Below are 27,065 nucleotides of genomic sequence, written 5' to 3'. Positions count from 1 at the left end.
GGGGAGATTGTCACTGCAAGCCGGGGGGGGACGCCGTGTAATACACGTATAAGGGGAGATTGTCACTGCAAGCCGGGGGGGACACCGTGTAATACACGTATAAGGGGAGATTGTCACTGCAAGCCGGGGGGGACGCTGTGTAATACATGTATAAGGGGAGATTGTCACTGCAAGCCGGGGGGGACACAGTGTAATACACGTATAAGGGGAGATTGTCACTGCAAGCCGGGGGGGACACCGTGTAATACACGTATAAGGGGAGATTGTCACTGCAAGCCGGGGGGACGCCGTGTAATACATGTATAAGGGGAGATTGTCACTGCAAGCCGGGGGGGGGGGACGCCGTGTAATACATGTATAAGGGGAGATTGTCACTGCAAGCCGGGGGGGGACACAGTGTAATACATGTATAAGGGGAGATTGTCACTGCAAGCCGGGGGGACGCCGTGTAATACACGTATAAGGGGAGATTGTCACTGCAAGCCGGGGGGGGGGGACGCCGTGTAATACATGTATAAGGGGAGATTGTCACTGCAAGCCGGGGGGGACGCAGTGTAATACATGTATAAGGGGAGATTGTCACTGCAAGCCGGGGGGGACGCAGTGTAATACATGTATAAGGGGAGATTGTCACTGCAAGCCGGGGGGGACACAGTGTAATACATGTATAAGGGGAGATTGTCACTGCAAGCCGGGGGGGACGCCGTGTAATACATGTATAAGGGGAGATTGTCACTGCAAGCCGGGGGGGACGCAGTGTAATACATGTATAAGGGGAGATTGTCACTGCAAGCCGGGGGGGGACACAGTGTAATACACGTATAAGGGGAGATTGTCACTGCAAGCCGGGGGGGACACAGTGTAATACATGTATAACGGGAGATTGTCACTGCAAGCCGGGGGGGGGACACAGTGTAATACACGTATAAGGGGAGATTGTCACTGCAAGCCGGGGGGCACACACAGTGTAATACACGTATAAGGGGAGATTGTCACTGCAAGCCGGGGGGGACACCGTGTAATACATGTATAAGGGGAGATCGTCACTGCAAGCCGGGGGGGACGCAGTGTAATACATGTATAAGGGGAGATTGTCACCGCAAGCCGGGGGGGACGCCGTGTAATACACGTATAAGGGGAGATTGTCACTGCAAGCCGGGGGGGACGCAGTGTAATACATGTATAACGGGAGATTGTCACTGCAAGCCGGGGGGGGACACAGTGTAATACACGTATAAGGGGAGATTGTCACTGCAAGCCGGGGGGGACACAGTGTAATACATGTATAACGGGAGATTGTCACTGCAAGCCGGGGGGGGACACAGTGTAATACACGTATAAGGGGAGATTGTCACTGCAAGCCGGGGGGGACACACAGTGTAATACACGTATAAGGGGAGATTGTCACTGCAAGCCGGGGGGGACGCAGTGTAATACACGTATAAGGGGAGATTGTCACTGCAAGCCGGGGGGGACGCCGTGTAATACATGTATAAGGGGAGATTGTCACTGCAAACCGGGGGGGACGCCGTGTAATACACGTATAAGGGGAGATTGTCACTGCAAGCCGGGGGGACGCCGTGTAATACAAGTATAAGGGGAGATTGTCACTGCAAGCCGGGGGGGGGGACGCCGTGTAATACATGTATAAGGGGAGATTGTCACTGCAAGCCGGGGGGACGCAGTGTAATACATGTATAAGGGGAGATTGTCACTGCAAGCCGGGGGGGGGGACACCGTGTAATACATGTATAAGGGGAGATTGTCACTGCAAGCCGGGGGGACGCCGTGTAATACACGTATAAGGGGAGATTGTCACTGCAAGCCGGGGGGGACGCCGTGTAATACACGTATAAGGGGAGATTGTCACTGCAAGCCGGGGGGGACAGTGTAATACACGTATAAGGGGAGATTGTCACTGCAAGCCGGGGGGGACGCCGTGTAATACACGTATAAGGGGAGATTGTCACTGCAAGCCGGGGGGACGCCGTGTAATACACGTATAAGGGGAGATTGTCACTGCAAGCCGGGGGGGGACACCGTGTAATACACGTATAAGGGGAGATTGTCACTGCAAGCCGGGGGGGACACCGTGTAATACATGTATAAGGTGAGATTGTCACTGCAAGCCGGGGGGGACACCGTGTAATACATGTATAAGGGGAGATTGTCACTGCAAGCCGGGGGGGACAGTGTAATACACGTATAAGGGGAGATTGTCACTGCAAGACGGGGGGACGCCGTGTAATACACGTATAAGGGGAGATTGTCACTGCAAGCCGGGGGGGACGCCGTGTAATACACGTATAAGGGGAGATTGTCACTGCAAGCCGGGGGGGGACGCCGTGTAATACACGTATAAGGGGAGATTGTCACTGCAAGCCGGGGGGGACACCGTGTAATACAAGTATAAGGGGAGATTGTCACTGCAAGCCGGGGGGGGACACCGTGTAATACATGTATAAGGGGAGATTGTCACTGCAAGCCGGGGGGGACGCCGTGTAATACACGTATAAGGGGAGATTGTCACTGCAAGCCGGGGGGGACGCCGTGTAATACACGCATAAGGGGAGATTGTCACTGCAAGCCGGGGGGGACACCGTGTAATACATGTATAAGGTGAGATTGTCACTGCAAGCCGGGGGGGACACCGTGTAATACATGTATAAGGGGAGATTGTCACTGCAAGCCGGGGGGGACGCCGTGTAATACACGTATAAGGGGAGATTGTCACTGCAAGCCGGGGGGGACACCGTGTAATACATGTATAAGGGGAGATTGTCACTGCAAGCCGGGGGGGACGCCGTGTAATACATGTATAAGGGGAGATTGTCACTGCAAGCCGGGGGGGGGACGCCGTGTAATACATGTATAAGGGGAGATTGTCACTGCAAGCCGGGGGGGGACGCCGTGTAATACACGTATAAGGGGAGATTGTCACTGCAAGCCGGGGGGGGACGCCGTGTAATACATGTATAAGGGGAGATTGTCACTGCAAGCCGGGGGGGGACGCCGTGTAATACATGTATAAGGGGAGATTGTCACTGCAAGCCGGGGGGGACGCCGTGTAATACATGTATAAGGGGAGATTGTCACTGCAAGCCGGGGGGACGCCGTGTAATACATGTATAAGGGGAGATTGTCACTGCAAGCCGGGGGGGGACGCCGTGTAATACACGTATAAGGGGAGATTGTCACTGCAAGCCGGGGGGGACACCGTGTAATACATGTATAAGGGGAGATTGTCACTGCAAGCCGGGGGGGACACAGTGTAATACATGTATAAGGGGAGATTGTCACTGCAAGACGGGGGGGACGCCGTGTAATACATGTATAAGGGGAGATTGTCACTGCAAGCCGGGGGGGACACAGTGTAATACATGTATAAGGGGAGATTGTCACTGCAAGCCGGGGGGGGGACGCAGTGTAATACACGTATAAGGGGAGATTGTCACTGCAAGCCGGGGGGGACACCGTGTAATACACGTATAAGGGGAGATTGTCACTGCAAGATGGGGGGACGCCGTGTAATACATGTATAAGGGGAGATTGTCACTGCAAGCCGGGGGGGACACCGTGTAATACACGTATAAGGGGAGATTGTCACTGCAAGCCGGGGGGGGGGACGCCGTGTAATACATGTATAAGGGGAGATTGTCACTGCAAGCCGGGGGGGGGACGCCGTGTAATACATGTATAAGGGGAGATTGTCACTGCAAGCCGGGGGGGACACCGTGTAATACATGTATAAGGGGAGATTGTCACTGCAAGACGGGGGGGACGCCGTGTAATACATGTATAAGGGGAGATTGTCACTGCAAGCCGGGGGGGACACCGTGTAATACACGTATAAGGGGAGATTGTCACTGCAAGCCGGGGGGGGGACGCCGTGTAATACATGTATAAGGGGAGATTGTCACTGCAAGCCGGGGGGGACGCCGTGTAATACATGTATAAGGGGAGATTGTCACTGCAAGCCGGGGGGACGCCGTGTAATACATGTATAAGGGGAGATTGTCACTGCAAGCCGGGGGGGACGCCGTGTAATACACGTATAAGGGGAGATTGTCACTGCAAGCCGGGGGGACACCGTGTAATACATGTATAAGGGGAGATTGTCACTGCAAGCCGGGGGGACGCCGTGTAATACATGTATAAGGGGAGATTGTCACTGCAAGCCGGGGGGGACACCGTGTAATACATGTATAAGGGGAGATTGTCACTGCAAGCCGGGGGGGACGCCGTGTAATACACGTATAAGGGGAGATTGTCACTGCAAGCCGGGGGGGACGCCGTGTAATACACGTATAAGGGGAGATTGTCACTGCAAGATGGGGGGACGCAGTGTAATACACGTATAAGGGGAGATTGTCACTGCAAGCCGGGGGGGACGCAGTGTAATACACGTATAAGGGGAGATTGTCACTGCAAGCCGGGGGGGACGCCGTGTAATACATGTATAAGGGGAGATTGTCACTGCAAGCCGGGGGGGACGCCGTGTAATACACGTATAAGGGGAGATTGTCACTGCAAGATGGGGGGACGCCGTGTAATACACGTATAAGGGGAGATTGTCACTGCAAGATGGGGGGACGCCGTGTAATACACGTATAAGGGGAGGAAGTGTCAGAGAAAAGGTTTGCGCTGTTCTGTGAGAAGCAGAAGCCTCGCGTGAGAACGCAGGACAGGAGCCGCTGTGCCGGGAACACAGAATCTCTTCCATTCACCTTCAGTCCGCGAGCCCCGATCTTACCTGCATCAGCTTCCGAACCCACACGGTTTTATATCCTGCAGGAGAGAAGACGAGGAGTTAGTGATGGGGCCAGAATACGGGCCAGGGGTGGCTCTTCGTGACAGGACAAGGAACAGGACGCGCCAAAGCCGGTGAGACATAGGGACACCGGGTATCCACCGGGCAGGGCGGCCCTTCACTGCAATGCCAGAAGACTTGTAAATAAAAAGCAGTGGTACCCTGCGCTGCTCACTACTGCAACTCAAACTGCAGCTATACATCGGCTGTACTCTGGCCTCTCGAAGACGGAGTTCCTCCAGCTAATTTTTTACCCCCTCCCCCTCCCCCCTCCCCCCAAGTCTAACGCCACGATTACCAGGTCTCACCGGCAGAATGGAACATTGTCATGGTCGTTTTGCCAAACGCTGCAGCCGATCCGCCGATGAAACCCCCCCGTTTACTGGTTATGGCAAGGGGATTAATTTAGGTGTTTACTGGTTAGGGTAGGAGGTGAATTTAAGGGGTATTAGTGGTTAAGATAGGAGGTTTTAGGGGAAGGGCTTAGGGTAGGCCGCAACCACTCCTTTTGACACTTATATACATATATTATGTGGTAATGTTTGGGGTTTCTCAGAGCTTGTTGGGTATCTGTGTGTTTACTAGGCCGCAACCAAATTTGCTAGACCGCCCTCCGGTTCTCAAGATACTTACCTGTCAGGTTACAGGGTTTAAATCTCCCGGAGGGGAAACAAAATGGCTGCCACATCCCGGGTAAAAAAGAAGCTGCAACTTCATTGGTTGACATCTTATTGGACAGCCATTTAAATGCCCTTTAAAACCCAGGAAGCAATGCGGAGAACATCACCAGTATTTATCTCGGGAACAGGGGTCCCTAGAGCTGAAAATAATGCGGTTCCAGCTCTGGAGGACGCCATGTTCCAATCCTCTATTTTAAAAAAATGGAGGCTAGTGAGGGTGGATTGCTCCTTTAATTACCCCTCCTGTATCCAGGTCTGGACCAGGCCCCTATATACGCAGGTTCATCAGCTCCTTACCCTGTGTGATGAGGTGGTCTGACAGCAACCCGCTCAGCACTGCAGCCGGGATCGCGACCAGCCACGGGACGACATTAAATATCCAGCCCTGAAAATAAGGAACAGATCAATGAACAGCCGGAAGCAGGAGGCACACAGGAGAGAACACAGCGCTACAGGGGCACAGGAGAGAACACAGCGCTACAGGGGCACAGGAGAGAACACAGCGCTACAGGGGCACAGGAGAGAACACAGCGCTACAGGGGCACAGGGAGAGAACACAGCGCTACAGGCGTACAGGAGAGAACACAGCGCTACAGGGGCACAGGAGAGAACACAGCGCTACAGGGGCACAGGAGAGAACACAGCGCTACAGGCGCACAGGAGAGAACACAGCGCTACAGGGGCACAGGAGAGAACACAGCGCTACAGGGGCACAGGAGAGAACACAGCGCTACAGGGGCACAGGAGAGAACACAGCGCTACAGGGGCACAGGAGAGAACACAGCGCTACAGGGGCACAGGGAGAGAACACAGCGCTACAGGGGCACAGGAGAGAACACAGCGCTACAGGGGCACAGGAGAGAACACAGCGCTACAGGCGTACAGGAGAGAACACAGCACTACAGGGGCACAGGGAGAGAACACAGCGCTACAGGCGCACAGGAGAGAACACAGCGCTACAGGCGTACAGGAGAGAACACAGCGCTACAGGCGTACAGGGAGAGAACACAGCGCTAAAGGGGCACGGAGAGAACACAGCGCTACAGGCGTACAGGGAGAGAACACAGCGCTACAGGCGTACAGGGAGAGAACACAGCGCTACAGGGGCACGGAGAGAACACAGCGCTAAAGGGGCACGGAGAGAACACAGCGCTACAGGCGTACAGGGAGAGTACACAGCGCTACAGGGGCACGGAGAGAACACAGCGCTACAGGCGCACAGGGAGAGAACACAGCGCTAAAGGGGCACGGAGAGAACACAGCGCTACAGGCGTACAGGGAGAGAACACAGCGCTGCAGGCGTACAGGGAGAGAACACAGCGCTACAGGCGCACAGGAGAGAACACAGCGCTACAGGCGTACAGGGAGAGTACACAGCGCTACAGGGGCACGGAGAGAACACAGCGCTACAGGCGTACAGGGAGAGAACACAGCGCTACAGGCGTACAGGGAGAGAACACAGCGCTACAGGGGCACAGGGAGAGAACACAGCGCTACAGGGGCACAGGGAGAGAACACAGCGCTACAGGGGCACAGGAGAGAACACAGCGCTACAGGGGCACAGGGAGAGAACACAGCGCTACAGGCGTACAGGGAGAGAACACAGCGCTACAGGGGCACAGGGAGAGAACACAGCGCTACAGGGGCACAGGGAGAGAACACAGCGCTACAGGCGCACAGGGAGAGTACACAGCGCTACAGGGGCACGGAGAGAACACAGCGCTACAGGCGTACAGGGAGAGAACACAGCGCTACAGGCGTACAGGGAGAGAACACAGCGCTACAGGGGCACAGGGAGAGAACACAGCGCTACAGGGGCACAGGGAGAGAACACAGCGCTACAGGGGCACAGGAGAGAACACAGCGCTACAGGGGCACAGGGAGAGAACACAGCGCTACAGGCGTACAGGGAGAGAACACAGCACTACAGGGGCACAGGGAGAGAACACAGCACTACAGGCGTACAGGGAGAGAACACAGCGCTACAGGGGCACAGGGAGAGAACACAGCGCTACAGGCGCACAGGGAGAGAACACAGCGCTACAGGCGCACAGGGAGAGAACACAGCGCTACAGGCGCACAGGGAGAGAACACAGCGCTACAGGCGTACAGGGAGAGACCACAGCGCTACAGGCGTACAGGGAGAGAACACAGCGCTACAGGCGTACAGGGAGAGAACACAGCGCTACAGGCGTGCTCACAAGGAGAGAACACAGCGCTACAGGGGCACAGGAGAGAACACAGCGCTACAGGGGCACAGGAGAGAACACAGCGCTACTGGCGTACAGGGAGAGAACACAGCGCTACAGGCGCACAGGGAGAGAACACAGCGCTACAGGCGTACAGGGAGAGAACACAGCGCTACAGGCGCACAGGGAGAGAACACAGCGCTACAGGCGCACAGGGAGAGAACACAGCGCTACAGGGGCACGGAGAGAACACAGCGCTACAGGCACACAGGGAGAGAACACAGCGCTACAGGCGTACAGGGAGAGAACACAGCGCTACAGGCGCACAGGGAGAGAACACAGCGCTACAGGCGCACAGGGAGAGAACACAGCGCTACAGGCGTACAGGGAGAGAATACAGCGCTACAGGGGCACGGAGAGAACACAGCGCTACAGGCGTACAGGGAGAGAATACAGCGCTACAGGGGCACGGAGAGAACACAGCGCTACAGGCGCACACACAGGGAGAGAACACAGCGCTACAGGCGCACACACAGGGAGAGAACACAGCGCTACAGGGGCACGGAGAGAACACAGCGCTACAGGCGCACAGGGAGAGAACACAGCACTACAGGCGTACAGGGAGAGAATACAGCGCTACAGGCGCACAGGGAGAGAACACAGCGCTACAGGCGTACACACAGGGAGAGAACACAGCGCTACAGGCGCACAGGGAGAGAACACAGCGCTACATGGGCACGGAGAGAACACAGCGCTACAGGCGCACAGGAGAGAACACAGCGCTACAGGCGCACAGGAGAGAACACAGCGCTACCGGCGCACAGGGAGAGAACACAGCGCTACAGGGGCACGGAGAGAACACAGCGCTACAGGCGCACAGGGAGAGAACACAGCGCTACAGGCGTACAGGGAGAGAACACAGCGCTACAGGCGTACAGGGAGAGAACACAGCGCTACAGGCGTACAGGGAGAGAATACAGCGCTACAGGCATACACACAGGGAGAGAACACAGCGCTACAGGCGTACAGGGAGAGAACACAGCGCTACAGGCGTACAGGGAGAGAATACAGCGCTACAGGCGCACAGGGAGAGAACACAGCGCTACAGGTGTGCACACAAGGAGAGAACACAGCGCTACAGGCGTGCACACAGGGAGAGAACACAGCGCTACAGGCGTGCACACAGGGAGAGAACACAGCGCTACAGGCGTGCACACAGGGAGAGAACACAGCGCTACAGGGGCACGGAGAGAACACAGCGCTACAGGCGTACAGGGAGAGAACACAGCGCTACAGGCGTGCACACAAGGAGAGAACACAGCGCTACAGGCGCACAGGGAGAGAACACAGCGCTACAGGGGCACGGAGAGAACACAGCGCTACAGGGGCACGGAGAGAACACAGCGCTACAGGCGCACAGTAGAGAACACAGCGCTACAGGCGTACACACAGGGAGAGAATACAGCGCTACAGGGGCACGGAGAGAACACAGCGCTACAGGCGCACAGGGAGAGAACACAGCGCTACAGGGGCACGGAGAGAACACAGCGCTACAGGCGCACAGGAGAGAACACAGCGCTACAGGCGCACAGGAGAGAACACAGCGCTACAGGGGCACGGAGAGAACACAGCGCTACAGGCGCACAGGAGAGAACACAGCGCTACAGGGGCACGGAGAGAACACAGCGCTACAGGCGTACAGGGAGAGAACACAGCGCTACAGGCGTACAGGGAGAGAACACAGCGCTACAGGCGTGCACACAAAGAGAGAACACAGCGCTACAGGCGTGCACACAGGGAGAGAACACAGCGCTACAGGCGTGCACACAAGGAGAGAACACAGCGCTACAGGCGCACAGGGAGAGAACACAGCGCTACAGGCGTGCACACAGGGAGAGAACACAGCGCTACAGGCGTGCACACAGGGAGAGAACACAGCGCTACAGGCGTGCACACAGGGAGAGAAAACCGCGCTACAGGCGCACACAGGGAGAGAACACAGCGCTACAGGCACACAGGAGAGAACACAGCGCTACAGGCGCACAGGGAGAGAACACAGCGCTACAGGCACACAGGGAGAGAACACAGCGCTACAGGCACACAGGGAGAGAACACAGCGCTACAGGCACACAGGGAGAGAACACAGCGCTACAGGGGCACGGAGAGAACACAGCGCTACAGGCGCTCAGGGAGAGAACACAGCGCTACAGGCGTACAGGGAGAGAACACAGCGCTACAGGCGTACAGGGAGAGAACACAGCGCTACAGGCACACAGGGAGAGAACACAGCGCTACAGGCACACAGGGAGAGAACACAGCGCTACAGGTGCACAGGGAGAGAACACAGCGCTACAGGCGTACAGGGAGAGAACACAGCGCTACAGGCACACAGGGAGAGAATACAGCGCTACAGGCACACAGGGAGAGAACACAGCGCTACAGGCGTACACACAGGGAGAGAACGCAGCGCTACAGGCGCACACAGGGAGAGAACACAGCGCTACAGGCGTGCACACAAGGAGAGAACACAGCGCTACAGGCACACAGGGAGAGAACACAGCGCTACAGGCGTACAGGGAGAGAACACAGCGCTACTGGCGCACACAGGGAGAGAACACAGCGCTACAGGCGCACACAGGGAGAGAACACAGCGCTACAGGCGTGCACACAAGGAGAGAACACAGCGCTACAGGCACACAGGGAGAGAACACAGCGCTACAGGCGTACAGGGAGAGAACACAGCGCTACAGGCGTACAGGGAGAGAACACAGCGCTACAGGCGTACAGGGAGAGAACACAGCGCTACAGGCACACGGAGAGAACACAGCGCTACAGGCACACAAGGAGAGAACACAGCGCTACAGGCACACAAGAAGAGAACACAGCGCTACAGGCGTACACACAGGGAGAGAACACAGCGCTACAGGCACACAGGGAGAGAACACAGCGCTACAGGCGTACAGGGAGAGAACACAGCGCTACAGGCGTACAGGGAGAGAACACAGCGCTACAGGCGTACAGGGAGAGAACACAGCGCTACAGGCACACGGAGAGAACACAGCGCTACAGGCGTACACACAGGGAGAGAACACAGCGCTACAGGCACACAAGAAGAGAACACAGCGCTACAGGCGTACACACAGGGAGAGAACACAGCGCTACAGGCGTACACACAGGGAGAGAACACAGCGCTACAGGCACACAGGGAGAGAACACAGCGCTACAGGGGCACACAGGGAGAGAACACGCACTATTAAAACATGCACAAACATGTATAAAGTGTGTGTGCGTGTATATATGTGTACACACACACACACACACACACACACACACACACACACACATATTTATGATGGGTGAAAAAGGCAACAAGAAACCTCCACCATATTGCATATAGCAAATAAAAAGATCACTTGTGAGCACATTCACATGTCTTAGGCCTTGGTCCCGCTGCGGCCGGCGGCGCGCGCAGCCGCGGGCCACTAGCTGCTTGCCCCCATTCTAGATGCCCCCGCTGGCTCCTTCCGGCGTGGCTGACTGCGTGCTGTGACTGCGTCAGCCAGCCGGAGCTACAAGGAGCTTGTGGTTTTTGCGAGTGTCGCGTCTCGTGACATCCCAGCAGCCAATCCGATTCCCCCCCCTGCTCCGATCCCCCCCGTTCCGATTCACCCCCCGTGTGTATTTGCCTGTGTGTGTGTATGAGTGTGTGAGTGTGTGAGTGTCTGTGTGTGTCCTTCCCTCTGTGCCTGGCTTCAGAGTGCGAGGGGCTCCGGGACTGAGAGAGGGATCGACGGGTGGGGGGAGACAGCACGAGAGCCCCCCGCTCAAACCACGCCCCCCCGCTCAAACCACACCCCCCCCTGCTCCCTACAGACCGCACGCAGGTAGCGGTCAATTGCCTGTCAGCGCGCTACCTGCATGCAGTGCGGGTGCGCTGGTCTGCAACCCTGCCTTTCACCATTATCCCCAGCAAACAGTGCTTCCACGGCAGCAAGGGATTCTGGGAAATGACATGCAAATAAGAACACAATGTGTCACCTTTTGTCTGAAAATCCATTGTTACATGGAGCCCTTATAAGCCAATGCTCGTTCTTAACACAGCTTTAAAAGCACAGCATGGGAATCAGATGCAAAGCCAGAGAAACCATTCACAGACATGTTTCTACCTTAATGGGTATCATCAGTGTGAAGTTGGTTGTACTGCTGGCTTGGCATCTGATACACACATAACAGAGACACACACAAACTTACATATATTTGTTTACCATTAATTATCCTCTTCATGGCTAGAATAAACTGCAGTGAGTGTAAAGCATTATATGCAGTTCACACTTCTTGCCAATAGGTGGCACAGTTTGACCATGCTAAATGATGTTTATATTTGGCTATTGTGCAACGTATTAGAACCCCCAAGTGGTCTCGTCTTACAGGTGACAGTCCCTGTGTCCCCTCACCTTAGAATCAGGGAATCTCTCCTTGAAGAATGTTGGCAGCCAGGAGAAGAGGGTGAATGAAGTGCTGGCAACGCTCAGCTGGGCAATGATCACAGCCCTGAAATGTATGAAAGAACATGATCACCTGTGTCACGGAGTATTAATGGTTCAATCCCAAAGTCACCCTGCAGTGAGAGGCTCTGTCCCTCCCTCTGTGTCACTGTGTCACCCTGCAGTGAGAGGCTCTGTCCCTCCCTCTGTCACAGTGTCACCCTGCAGTGAGGCTCTGTCCTTCCCTCTGTGTCACCCTGCAGTGAGAGGCTCTGTCCCTCCCTCTGTCACAGTGTCACCCTGCAGTGAGAGGATCTGTCCCTCCCTCTGTCACAGTGTCACCCTGCAGTGAGAGGGTCTGTCCCTCCCTCTGTGTCACAGTGTCACCCTGCAGTGAGAGGCTCTGTCCCTCCCTCTGTGTCACCCTGCAGGTAGAGGATCTGTCCCTCCCTCTGTGTCACTGTGTCACCCTGCAGTGAGAGGATCTGTCCCTCCCTCTGTGTCAGTGTCACCCTGCAGTGAGAGGATCTGTCCCTCCCTCTGTCACTGTGTCACCCTGCAGTGAGAGGATCTGTCCCTCCCTCTGTCACAGTGTCACCCTGCAGTGAGAGGATCTGTCCCTCCCTCTGTCACTGTGTCACCCTGCAGTGAGAGGATCTGTCCCTCCCTCTGTCACTGTGTCACCCTGCAGTGAGAGGATCTGTCCCTCCCTCTGTGTCACTGTGTCACCCTGCAGTGAGGATCTGTCCCTCCCTCTGTCAGTGTCACCCTGCAGTGAGAGGATCTGTCCCTCCCTCTGTCAGTGTCACCCTGCAGTGAGAGGATCTGTCCCTCCCTCTGTCACAGTGTCACCCTGCAGTGAGAGGATCTGTCCCTCCCTCTGTCAGTGTCACCCTGCAGTGAGAGGCTCTGTCCCTCTCTCTGTCACTGTGTCACCCTGCAGTGAGAGGATCTGTCCCTCCCTCTGTCACAGTGTCACCCTGCAGTGAGAGGATCTGTCCCTCCCTCTGTCAGTGTCACCCTGCAGTGAGAGGCTCTGTCCCTCTCTCTGTCACTGTGTCACCCTGCAGTGAGAGGATCTGTCCCTCCCTCTGTCACAGTGTCACCCTGCAGTGAGAGGCTCTGTCCCTCCCTCTGTCAGTGTCACCCTGCAGTGAGAGGATCTGTCCCTCCCTCTGTCAGTGTCACCCTGCAGTGAGAGGATCTGTCCCTCCCTCTGTCAGTGTCACCCTGCAGTGAGGATCTGTCCCTCCCTGTGTCACCCTGCAGTGAGGATCTGTCCCTCCCTGTGTCACTGTCAGCTTGGGGTGGGGTCTCCTCTGTCTCTATATTGGTAGTGAGAAGCTAGCTGTTAGAGGTCCCTTGTGTCTGTGTCCCCGTGTCCCCATTTGTACACTCACCACACTGGAGCTTTGCGAAATAACCTTTTCCATGGCACGTTGGTCTGTGCAGAAAGCGAGAAACCTTTCTGCAGATCCTCAAACGTCAGGATCCTCTCTGTGCCAACAACACAAAACGGGGGGCCCGGTGAGAGCGATACGTCATGAAACCAAGTGCGATATACACAGTGTGACTATATCCCGCGGAACCTAGGGGCGGGGAGGGGGGGGGGAGGGCAGTAACCTCTTCACACAGCTGGGATATACACAGTGTGACTATATCCTGCGGAACCTAGGGGCAGGGCGGGGAGGGCAGTAACCTCTTCACACAGCGCACAGATGACTGAGCCACCTGTGCTGGAGCAGGGATATCCTTAGCCCTGACCTGTTGGGGTTCCCTGAGGACTGGAGCTGGGAAACACTGATATACACAGTGTGACTATATCCCGCGGAACCTAGGGGAGGTTGGGGACGCTACAATCAATAGGACACCTTGGATTGATGCACACTTCTTCCGGTGTCAGGACCCAGGATTGTGTGTGTCCCTCTGTCACCGTGTAATTCTGTCACCGTGGCCCCCCTGTCGCCGTGTAATTCTGTCACCGTGGCCCCCCTGTCGTCGTGGCCTCCCTGTCACAAAGCAGGAACTGGACGCTCCTCCGGACAGGGACTGTGTGACGCTGTTTCGCTGTGCGCAGTGCATTCCTGTCCTGGGTGAATATATTAACGAATTGACGTGTCTAATAGTCTCACGTCTGAAGAAAGAAGTCAGGGCCTCGGTGACCCTGCATGGTGCACACACACACCCTCCCATTACAGTCACACTGTGCATGGTGCACACACACACACCCTCCCATTACAGTCACACTATGCATGGTGCACACACACACACCCTCCCATTACAGTCACACTATGCATGGTGCACACACACACAACCTCCCATTACAGTCACACTGTGCATGGTGCACACACACACAGCCTCCCATTACAGTCACACTGTGCATGGTGCACACACACACAGCCTCCCATTACAGTCACACTATGCATGGTGCACACACACACCCTCCCATTACAGTCACACTATGCATGGTGCACACACACACCCTCCCATTACAGTCACACTATGCAAGGTGCACACACACAGCCTCCCATTACAGTCACACTATGCATGGTGCACACACACAACCTCCCATTACAGTCACACTATGCATGGTGCACACACACAGCCTCCCATTACAGTCACACTGTGCATGGTGCACACACACAACCTCCCATTACAGTCACACTATACATGGTGCACACACACACAGCCTCCCATTACAGTCACACTATGCATGGTGCACACACACAACCTCCCATTACAGTCACACTATGCATGGTGCACACACACAGCCTCCCATTACAGTCACACTATGCATGGTGCACACACACAGCCTCCCATTACAGTCACACTATGCATGGTGCACACACACAGCCTCCCATTACAGTCACACTATGCATGGTGCACACACACAGCCTCCCATTACAGTCACACTATGCATGGTGCACACACACACAGCCTCCCATTACAGTCACACTATGCATGGTGCACACACACAACCTCCCATTACAGTCACACTATGCATAGTGCACACACACACAACCTCCCATTACAGTCACACTATGCATGGTGCACACACACAACCTCCCATTACAGTCACACTATGCATGGTGCACACACACAGCCTCCCATTACAGTCACACTATGCATGGTGCACACACACAGCCTCCCATTACAGTCACACTATGCATGGTGCACACACACAGCCTCCCATTACAGTCACACTATGCATGGTGCACACACACAGCCTCCCATTACAGTCACACTATGCATGGTGCACACACACAGCCTCCCATTACAGTCACACTATGCATGGTGCACACACACACAGCCTCCCATTACAGTCACACTATGCATGGTGCACACACACAACCTCCCATTACAGTCACACTATGCATAGTGCACACACACACAACCTCCCATTACAGTCACACTATGCATGGTGCACACACACACAACCTCCCATTACAGTCACACTGTGCATGGTGCACACACACAACCTCCCATTACAGTCACACTATGCATGGTGCACACACACACACAGCCTCCCATTACAGTCACACTGTGCATGGTGCACACACACACAACCTGCCATTACAGTCACACTAGGCATGGTGCACACACACAACCTCCCATTACAGTCACACTATGCAAGGTGCACACACACAACCTCCCATTACAGTCACACTGTGCATGGTGCACACACACAACCTCCCATTACAGTCACACTGTGCATGGTGCACACACACAACCTCCCATTACAGTCACACTATGCATGGTGCACACACACACAACCTCCCATTACAGTCACACTATGCATGGTGCACACACACAACCTCCCATTACAGTCACACTGTGCATGGTGCACACACAAAACCTCCCATTACAGTCACACTATGCATGGTGCACACACACACAACCTCCCATTACAGTCACACTATGCATGGTGCACACACACAACCTCCCATTACAGTCACACTATGCATGGTGCACACACATACAACCTCCCATTACAGTCACACTGTGCATGGTGCACACACACACAACCTCCCATTACAGTCACACTATGCATGGTGCACACACACACAACCTCCCATTACAGTCACACTATGCATGGTGCACACACACAACCTCCCATTACAGTCACACTAGGCATGGTGCACACACACACAACCTCCCATTACAGTCACACTATGCATGGTGCACACACACACAACTTCCCATTACAGTCACACTATGCATGGTGCACACACACACAGCCTCCCATTACAGTCACACTATGCATGGTGCACACACACACAACCTCCCATTACAGTCACACTTTGCATGGTGCACACACACACACAACCTCCCATTACAGTCACACTGTGCATGGTGCACACACACAACCTCCCATTACAGTCACACTATGCATGGTGCACACACACACAACCTCCCATTACAGTCACACTAGGCATGGTGCATACACACACAACCTCCCATTACAGTCACACTATGCATGGTGCACACACACACAACCTCCCATTACAGTCACACTATGCATGGTGCACACACACAACCTCCCATAACAGTCACACTATGCATGGTGCACACACACACAACCTCCCATTACAGTCACACTATGCATGGTGCACACACACACACAACCTCCCATTACAGTCACACTATGCATGGTGCACACACACACAACCTCCCATTACAGTCACACTATGCATGGTGCACACACACACACAACCTCCCATTACAGTCACACTAGGCATGGTGCACACACACAACCTCCCATTACAGTCACACTAGGCATGGTGCACACACACACAACCTCCCATTACAGTCACACTATGCATGGTGCACACACACACAGCCTCCCATTACAGTCACACTATGCATGGTGCACACACACAACCTCCCATAACAGTCACACTATGCATGGTGCACACACACACACAACCTCCCATTACAGTCACACTATGCATGGTGCACACACACACAACCTCCCATTACAGTCACACTATGCATGGTGCACACACACACAACCTCCCATTACAGTCACACTATGCATGGGGCTATTAACCCGCTCATGCCCCAAGCAGACATTCAACCCAGGCGCACGGGAGAGTTTATGACCTGCAGCGAGAGCCTGTAACAGCAGTAAAGCACTGCTGGAGTTGGGCTGCCATAAATGACTACGTCAGGTAGTTTACCTCTCCCCTTCAGCACGAAGGTGCTCATGCAGTAACCCCAGAGCAGGGTGAGAAAGCCAGCGAAGTAAAAGACGCTCTCCCAGCCGTACCATTCCAGGAGCAGGGAGCCAGCTCCACCGATCACCAGCGTCCTGAAACCGGCAACGAGTGTTAAGGGACGGAGCGAAACCCACCCGCGGTCTACTCCTACATCACGCTGCCCGCCCCGCCCCTCACAGCCTCGCCCCTCACAGCCCCGCCCCTCCTCCGATCACCAGCGTCCTGAAACCGGCAACGAGTGTTAAGGGACGGAGCGAAACCCACCCACGGCCTATTCCTACGTTGCTCCCCGCCCCGCCGCTCCCAGCTCCCCTTCCATCTAGCACACAAAGAAAGCCTCCCAGATAGAAAAAGGAACTTTTAACCGTATATTCATTAAAATGACAACTTCAAGGAAGAAACTGCAAAAACTCAAAATCAATTAAACTCTGGACTGGAGCCGAGACCTATAATATTTAACAACAAGCATCAGAGAAGCCCAATGCTACATCAGTATATTCTCTTGAAAAAGGGTCATTTAGTTTAACCCTTTGGCCAAAGCGTTGTAAGCCTGCGAGCCACGTCAAGGCAGACACCTGTTCGTAGGTCCTAACACTACCAGATAAAATACTAATATACCTCTATTAGGATTACAATTTTCATTTACCTCTATTAGGAGGGAGAAAGACCAACATTGGGTCTGTATCCCGTAGAATGAAAAAGACCTCCTGACTTGGGAAGTGGGGAGGGGCTTAAACCCTGGGAAGGAGGAGCCACTAACCGCCAACAGCTGAAAATAAGTTAACAAACAACACACAGAGCCCCAGCAAGCTCGTTGTAGGAACCCCTATTTTGTGGGGGCTCAGGGGTTCCTAAAATGAGCTTGCTGGGGTTCTGTGTGTTGTTTGTTAACCTAGAATATTTAACAAGCAATCAATGTTTACAGTAATTAGTGCAGAGGTTGAGCATTTATATATTTATTATTATTGGCTATTTGTAAAGTGCCAACACATCCCGCAGCGCGGTACAAAGAGGGGTACAGAGGTTATGTATATTACATAAAGAGAATGACAGAAAGAAGGACAGAGGTGCACAGATACAGGAGGTGATCAGCATCCCGTTCCTTCAGAAGTGTACATGAAGTAATATTCTATACACACCCCTACATTCCCCGACAGTTATTACGTCACATAGCTAAACGCTATGATGATATTGTCTAAAGCTCCCCCAAACGTGACAGATAAACGAGAGAAACCGCCTGGGATGATTCCAGATCCTTAGAGCTATGTTCAGTTTGGTTCGCTCTTCTGCATGTTATTTAGTAGACATGACATAGTGTAATATTCCTTTACTCACCATATATACAGCCACAGGACCTCACCGGAGAAGTATATACACATCCTATTTCTCGCTCTTCTTTTAATCAGACTGCTGATTCCCAGACAGTTTCTCTGTTTGATCTTTCAATGTTTGGGGCAGCTTTAGACAATATATCATGATAGCATTTAGGTATGTGACATTATAACTATTAGGGGATATAGGGGCGTCTGTAGATATGACTTTATTCATCTCTACACGACAGTCATGTATCTGTATTACCTGTTATATGTAGAAAGGAAAATAGATACATGTATGTATGCATGTCTTTATTTATATAGCACCATTAATGTACATAGCGCTTCACAGCAGTACTTTGTGGATAAAAGTTATCATGAAAAAAAAATTATATTCCTACATATACAACATTGTATACTATATAATACAGAAAAACTTGTTTCATGCATCAATTTTGAAGAAGAAAAAGCATGGATTTCCGCTTTACTCTTAAATGCCCTTCCCCTCAATACCCGACTAGCACCCTCTCTATCCACCTTTGAGATCCACTTGCTTAAAGAAGCATATGAGTAGCACCGTGGCTAATACTATACACGATACATTAAGCTTGGCCCTCTGCAGACGCACTTCCCAGAATAACCTCCTACTGTCTCTGTACGTTCTCCCTACCAATTAGATTGTAAGCTCCTCGGAGCAGGGACTCCTCTTCCACAATGTTACTTTTATGTCGGAAACACTTATTCCCATGATCTGTTATTTGTATTATTTGTTATTTATATGATGGTCACGTGTATTACTGCTGTGACGCGCTATGTGCATTAATGGCCCTATATAAATAAAGACATACATACATTTACCTGCCCGTAGAGAACCCGTCCCTTTTGTTGCTGGTGAAATCTCCTTTCCCCAAACCTTAGTTTCTTTAAGTTGTCATTTTAATGAATATACTATTAAGAGGTAATGTTTATATCCGAGTGCTGGATAAGAGAGATTGTGCTGGACGCAGGATCTTTGCAGATATGACCACACTCCTCTTCTGATAAATACATTAAATTGGAAGACAGAGCAGAGGGAATTCCTAAATATCTCCCACCATCACCTACCCCAGCTGGGAGCCGCACCCCACGGTGCTGCAGGTGAACGCACGCTCGTTCTCACGCACACGCTGGGAGAAGAGGCTGGCCAGTGCCGGGAAGTGTACCCCTGTGCGAGGAGACAGAGGAAGATTAATACGTTCACAGCGTTAACCGCGCACGCAGCGCTAACCGCGCACACAGCACGGCGGAATAATCCAGCAGGGACCTCCTTCATGTTGCCTCGGTCTGCCGTAACATATATGGACTCGTCACACGATGTTATTGTCGTCCCTCCCACATTGCACTGCGCTGCGGAATATGCGGGCGCCATACAAATATAATAATATAATAATCTTCATTCTGCAGCGCGGGGGGGGGGGGGGGGGGGCAAGGGGGGCTGAAAACTCCAGGAATGAGAGGAAATGGTCCCGGCCGGAGGTTATGCTAGGAAACCTCTACAGATGTTAATAAACATTGCCGAGCCCCCGGGCACCGAGTAAGGCGACATCATATAGGGATGTCTAGTTATACAGAAATAACATGGGATTAGCAGTGTCATGCGTCTATCCACCCGCTCTCCAACCCCCCCCTCTCCCACTACATCCCCCTCTCCCTCTACAACCCCCCCTACAACTCCCCTCTCCCTCTACAAACCCCTCTCCCTCTCCAACCCCCCCCCCCCTCTCCCACTACATCCCCCTCTCCCTCTACAACCCCCCCTACAACTCCCCTCTCCCTCTACAAACCCCTCTCCCTCTACAACCCCCCCTCTCCCACTACATCCCCCCCTACAACTCCCCTCTCCCTCTACAAACCCCTCTCCCTCTACAACCCCCCCTCTCCCACTACATCCCCCCCTCTTCCACTACATCCCCCCCTCTCCCACTACAACCCCCCCTCTCCCACTACAACCCCCCCTCCCCCCCTACAACCCTCCACTCTCCCAACCACCCCCCTCTCCCTCTCCAAACCGCCCTCCCCCCCCCCCCTCTCCAAGCCACCCCTCTCCCTGCGACTTCTGTTTTTGTAAGGGGTGCTGACATTTAACATTATGAAGCTCAGAAGGGTGCAGTCTATAGCGGTCATTTGGGTTATTCAACAAAATCATCCTTGTTTTGTCCTGGTGATTATAAATGTGACTCATTGTGTCCCTGACGGACAGTCCCAGGGAGTAACGCCTCCTCCCGTCTCCCTGACGGGACAGTCCCAGGGAGTAACGCCTCCTCCCGTCTCCCTGACGGACAGTCCCAGGGAGTAACGCCTCCTCCCGTCTCCCTGACGGACAGTCCCAGGGAGTAACGCCTCCTCCCGTCTCCCTGACGGACAGTCCCAGGGAGTAACGCCTCCTCCCGTCTCCCTGACGGACAGTCCCAGGGAGTAACGCCTCCTCCCGTCTCCCTGACGGGACAGTCCCAGGGAGTAACGCCTCCTCCCGTCTCCCTGACGGACAGTCCCAGGGAGTAACGCCTCCTCCCGTCTCCCTGACGGACAGTCCCAGGGAGTAACGCCTCCTCCCGTCTCCCTGACGGGACAGTCCCAGGGAGTAACGCCTCCTCCCGTCTCCCTGACGGACAGTCCCAGGGAGTAACGCCTCCTCCCGTCTCCCTGACGGACAGTCCCAGGGAGTAACGCCTCCTCCCGTCTCCCTGACGGACAGTCCCAGGGAGTAACGCCTCCTCCCGTCTCCCTGACGGGACAGTCCCAGGGAGTAACGCCTCCTCCCGTCTCCCTGACGGACAGTCCCAGGGAGTAACGCCTCCTCCCGTCTCCCTGACGGACAGTCCCAGGGAGTAACGCCTCCTCCCGTCTCCCTGACGGACAGTCCCAGGGAGTAACGCCTCCTCCCGTCTCCCTGACGGACAGTCCCAGGGAGTAACGCCTCCTCCCGTCTCCCTGACGGACAGTCCCAGGGAGTAACGCCTCCTCCCGTCTCCCTGACGGACAGTCCCAGGGAGTAACGCCTCCTCCCGTCTCCCTGACGGACAGTCCCAGGGAGTAACGCCTCCTCCCGTCTCCCTGACGGACAGTCCCAGGGAGTAACGCCTCCTCCCGTCTCCCTGACGGACAGTCCCAGGGAGTAACGCCTCCTCCCGTCTCCCTGACGGACAGTCCCAGGGAGTAACGCCTCCTCCCGTCTCCCTGACGGGACAGTCCCAGGGAGTAACGCCTCCTCCCGTCTCCCTGACGGACAGTCCCAGGGAGTAACGCCTCCTCCCGTCTCCCTGACGGACAGTCCCAGGGAGTAACGCCTCCTCCCGTCTCCCTGACGGACAGTCCCAGGGAGTAACGCCTCCTCCCGTCTCCCTGACGGACAGTCCCAGGGAGTAACGCCTCCTCCCGTCTCCCTGACGGACAGTCCCAGGGAGTAACGCCTCCTCCCGTCTCCCTGACGGACAGTCCCAGGGAGTAACGCCTCCTCCCGTCTCCCTGGCCTCACCTTGCAGAAGCCCCATGAGAAATCGAAGCAGGCTGACAAGAAGCAGGGGTACAGCTGTCACATTGGCAGCCAGGGGGGTAACCGCCGTGATGAGACCCCAGGTCAAAGCCGAGAGCAGAAGGACTTTCTCACCCCCCACCCTGTCAACAAGAGAGCACAAATATTGGGGATCAAAGTTCTCCGCCGACATTTCAAACTGCAAAGACTGAAACATATTGTTATTGCTTATTTACTAGTGGGAAGTAATACTAACCGATTCTTTATGTATGTATGTATGTATGCATGCATGCATGCATGTATGTATGTATGTATGTATGTACAGTTAGGTCCGTAAATAATTGGACACTGACACAATTTTCATAATTTTGGCTCTGTACGCCACCACAATGGATTTGAAATGAAACAACTGAGATGCAATAGAAGTGCAGACTTTCAGCTTTAATTCAAGGGGTTGAACAAAAATATCGTATGAAACGTTTAGGAATTGCAACCATTTTCATACACAGTCCCCTTATTTCAGGGGCTCAAATGTAATTGGACAAATTAACACAATCATAAATAAAATGTTCATTTTTAATACTTTGTTGAGAATCCTTTGCAGGCAATGACTGCTTGAAGTCTGGAACGCATGGACATCACCAAACGCTGGGTTTCATCCTTTGTGATGCTTTGCCAGGCCTTTACTGCAGCTGTCTTCAGTTATTGTTTGTTCGTGGGTCTTTCTGCCTTAAGTTGTGTCTTCAGCAAGTGAAATGCATGCTCGATCGTTTGAGATCAGTTGATTGACTCGGCCATTGCAGAATATTCCACTTCTTTGCCTTAAAAAACTCCTGGGTTGCTTTCGCAGTATGTTTTGGGTCATTGTCCATCTGTAAAGTGAAGCGCCGTCCAATCAACTTCGCTGAATTTAGCTGAATCTGAGCAGACAATATATCCCTATACACTTCAGAATTCATCCGGCTGCTTCTGTCTTCTGTCACATCATCAATAAACACTAGTGACCCAGTGCCATTGTAAGCCATGCATGCCCATGCAATCACACTGCCTCCACCGTGTTTTACAGATGATGTGGTATGCTTCGGATCATGAGCCGTTCCAAGCCTTCTCCATACTTTTTTCTTCCCATCATTCTGGTACAGGTTGATCTTAGTTTCATCTGTCCAAAGTATGCTGTTCCAGAACTGGGCTGGCTTTTTAGATATTGTTTGGCAAAGTCTAATTTTGCCTTTATATTCTTGAGGCTTATGAATGGTTTGCCCCTTGTGGTGAACCCTCTGTATTTGCTCTCGTGAAGTCTTCTCTTAATGGTAGACTTGGATAATGATATTCCTACCTCCTGGAAATTGTTCTTCACTTGGGTGGATGTTGTGAAGGGGTTTTTATTTACCATGGAAAGGATCATACAATCATCCCCCACTGTTGTCTTCCGTGGACGTCCAGGCCTTTTTGTGTTGCAGAGCTCACCAGTGCGTTCTTGTTTTCTCAGAATGTACCAAACTGTTGATTTGGCCACTCCTAATGTTCCTGCAGTCTCTCTGGTGGATTTTTTTTTTTTTAAGCCTAAGGATGCCCTGTTTCACTTGCATTGAGAGCTCCTTTGACCGCATGCGGTGGGTTCAAAGCAACAGCTTCCAAATGCGAATGCCACACCTGGAATCAACTCCAGACCTTTTACCTGCTTAATTGATGATGAAAAAACGAAGGAATAGCCCACACCTGTCCATGAAACAGCTTTTGAGTCAATTGTCCAATTACTTTTGGTCCCTTGAAAAAGAGGGGGCTACATATTAGAGATGTGAGCACAGCCAGGGTTAAGATGCATAGCCAGAAAACCCACCCGCAGACAGCTGTTTCGACCTTAATGTGTCTCATCAGTGTGGGGTTGGTTAACTGGCTATGCAATGAAGCAATGATGATTGGGTTAACCCTGGATGTGCTTAAAGCTGTGACCATGCAGCAAGCTTAAGCCTATAGGGAACCATGTTTAAAATGGTTTTTGAAGCAAAAATTGGTACTGTGTGCTCATTTGCATGTCATTTTCCCAGAATCCTTTGCTGCAGTGGAAGTGCTGTGTGCTGGGTGATAATGGTGAAAGGCGGGGTTGCAGACCTGCCTAAGACATGCAAATGAGCATACAGTATATTTCATTTGCTATATGCTTTGCTGTGGTGGGTTTTTGTCACTTTTTTTTTACTCACCATAACTTAACTAAGTATATATATATATATATATATACATATATACAGTTAGGTCCGGAAATATTTGGACACTGATAGAAGTTTTGTTATTTTGGCTGTGTACCAAAATAAATTCAAGTTACAGCTAACTAATGAATATGTGCTTAAAGTGCAGTCTATCAGCTTTAATTTGAGGGTATTCACATCCAAATTGGAGAAAGGGTTTAGGAATTACATCTCTTTAATATGTAGCCCCCTCTTTTTCAAGGGACCAAAAGTAATTGGACAATTGACTCAAAAGCTGTTTCATGAACAGGTGTGGGCTATTCCTTCGTTATTTCATCATCAATTAAGCAGGTAAAAGGTCTGGAGTTGATTCCAGGTGTGGCATTCACATTTGGAAGCTGTTGCTTTGAACCCACCGCATGCCGTCAAAGGATCTTTCAATGCAAGTGAAACAGGACATCTTTAGGCTTTAAAAAAAAGGAAATCCATCAGAGAGACTGCAGGAACATTAGGAGTGGCCAAATCAACAGTTTGGTACATTCTGAGAACAAAAGCACGCACTGGTGAGCTCTGCAACACAAAAAGGCCTGGACGTCCACGGAAGACAACAGTGGTGAATGATCGTAGGATCCTTTCCATGGTAAAGAAAAACACCTTCACAACATCCAGCCAAGTGAAGAACAATCTCCAGGAGGTAGGCATATCATTATCTAAGTCTACCATAAAGAGAAGACTTCGCAAGAGCAAATACAGAGGGTTCACCACAAGGTGCAAACCATTCATAAGCCTCAAGAATAGAAAGGCCAGATTAGACTTTGCCAAACAATATCTAAAAAAGCCAGACCAGTTCTGGAACAGCATTCTTTGACAGATGAAACTAAGATCAACCTGTACCAGAATGATGGGAAGAAAAAAGTATGGAGAAGGCTTGGAACGGTTCATGATCCGAAGCATACCACATCTGTAAAACACGGTGCAGGCAGTGTGATGGCATTGGCATGCATGGCTTCCAATGTCACTGGGTCACTAGTGTTTATTGATGATGTGACAGAAGACAGAAGCAGCCAGATGAATTCTGAAGTGTATAGGGATATATTGTCTGCTCAGATTCAGCCTAATTCAGTGAAGTTGATTGGACAGCGCTTCACTTTACAGATGGACAATAACCCAAAACATACTGCGAAAGCAACCCAGGAGTTTTTTAAGGCAAAGAAGTGGAATATTCTGCAATGGCCAAGTCAATCACCTGATCTCAAACGATCGAGCATGCATTTCAGTTGCTGAAGACAAAACTTAAGGCAGAAAGACCCACGAACAAACAATAACTGAAGACAGCTGCAGTAAAGGCCTGGCAAAGCATCACAAAGGATGAAACCCAGCGTTTTGTGATGTCCATGCGTTCCAGACTTGAAGTCGTCATTGCCTGCAAAGGATTCTCAACAAAGTATTAAAAACGAACATTTTATTTATGATTGTGTTAATTTGTCCAATTACATTTGAGCCCCTGAAATAAGGGGACTGTCTATGAAAATGGTTGCAATTCCTAAACATTTCATACAATATGTTTGTTTAACCCCTTGAATTAAAGCTGAAAGTCTGCACTTCTATTGCATCTTGGTTGTTTCATTTCAAATCCATTGTGGTGGCGTACAGAGCCAAAATTATGCAAATTGTGTCAGTGTCCAATTATTTCTGGACCTAACTGTATATACATATACACACACACATACATATATATATATATATAAATATATATATACACACACACACACACACGTGTATATATATATATATATATACAGTGGTTGACAAATCACCAAAAAATCTACTCGCCACACAAAAAAATCTACTCGCCACCTAGTACCAAACGTGTGCTGCTTGGGCCAATATTTACTCGCCCGGGGGTTAAATCCACTCGCCCGGGGCGAGCAAATGTATAGATTTGTCGAACACTGTGTATATATATATATATATATATATATATATATATATATATATATATATATATATATATATATATATATATATATATATACATACATACATACATACATATATATATATATATATACACATACACACACACACATACATACACACACACACATACATATATATATATATATATATATACACATACATACACACACACAGAGTAAGTCCCAGAATATAGGAGAAAGACTGCGAGACTCACGGTCCGGATACATATCCTGGCATGGATGAACTTCACTTCTGGTATCACACTATCTTCATTTATTGCAGTAGAACAGAGGCACGATTACAATGTTCTGGGCCCCACAAGGCCTTTCCAGCCACATCTACCCGAGGAAAGGCTGTGTGGGCCTGGAACATTGTAATTGTGCTTCTGTTTGCTTTCATCCGTGCCAGGATACGTATCCGCACCGCGAGTCTTGCAACACCGCTGTCTCTTTCTCCTACATTCTGGGACTATTTGTACCGTTTTTGACCAAGCTGTTTTGAGCAGCAAGTGATATTTTTGGACACATTTTGTACACCACGCGTTACCCATGTGGTAGCATTTTTTCTATGCATTGAAAGTCCCCAGTGGGAACAGTTTGGAAAATGCAGAGTTACGTACTATTTTGCTTTTGCAATTTCCTTAGAGAATTGTGTAAAAAAATAACTTAACACCAAAATCCAAAATGCTATCAC

The 27,065-nt window shown here is 51.9% G+C and overlaps 1 protein-coding gene across 2 annotated transcripts in view; it reads right to left on the bottom strand.

Moving 5' to 3' along the window:
• SLC17A9 (solute carrier family 17 member 9) overlaps positions 1 to 27,065 on the bottom strand; it is a 36,669-nt gene that overhangs the window by 7,420 nt on the left and 2,184 nt on the right. For both annotated transcript variants that reach the window (XM_075571462.1, XM_075571461.1), the window contains exons 3-9: positions 22,210 to 22,349; positions 19,800 to 19,899; positions 17,344 to 17,474; positions 13,564 to 13,660; positions 12,134 to 12,230; positions 5,788 to 5,875; positions 4,754 to 4,788 (exon numbers count right to left, since the gene is read on the bottom strand). In XM_075571462.1, the coding sequence (XP_075427577.1) occupies positions 4,754 to 4,788; positions 5,788 to 5,875; positions 12,134 to 12,230; positions 13,564 to 13,660; positions 17,344 to 17,474; positions 19,800 to 19,899; positions 22,210 to 22,349 (688 nt within the window). The remainder of the gene's footprint in view (positions 1 to 4,753; positions 4,789 to 5,787; positions 5,876 to 12,133; positions 12,231 to 13,563; positions 13,661 to 17,343; positions 17,475 to 19,799; positions 19,900 to 22,209; positions 22,350 to 27,065) is intronic.

Source organism: Ascaphus truei, chromosome 15, assembly GCF_040206685.1.
Source record: "Ascaphus truei isolate aAscTru1 chromosome 15, aAscTru1.hap1, whole genome shotgun sequence".
In the NCBI taxonomy this organism is placed as follows: Eukaryota; Metazoa; Chordata; class Amphibia; order Anura; family Ascaphidae; genus Ascaphus; species Ascaphus truei.
The sequence above is the reverse complement of the archived record's forward strand: the minus strand, read 5'-3'. Positions and strand labels throughout refer to the sequence as shown.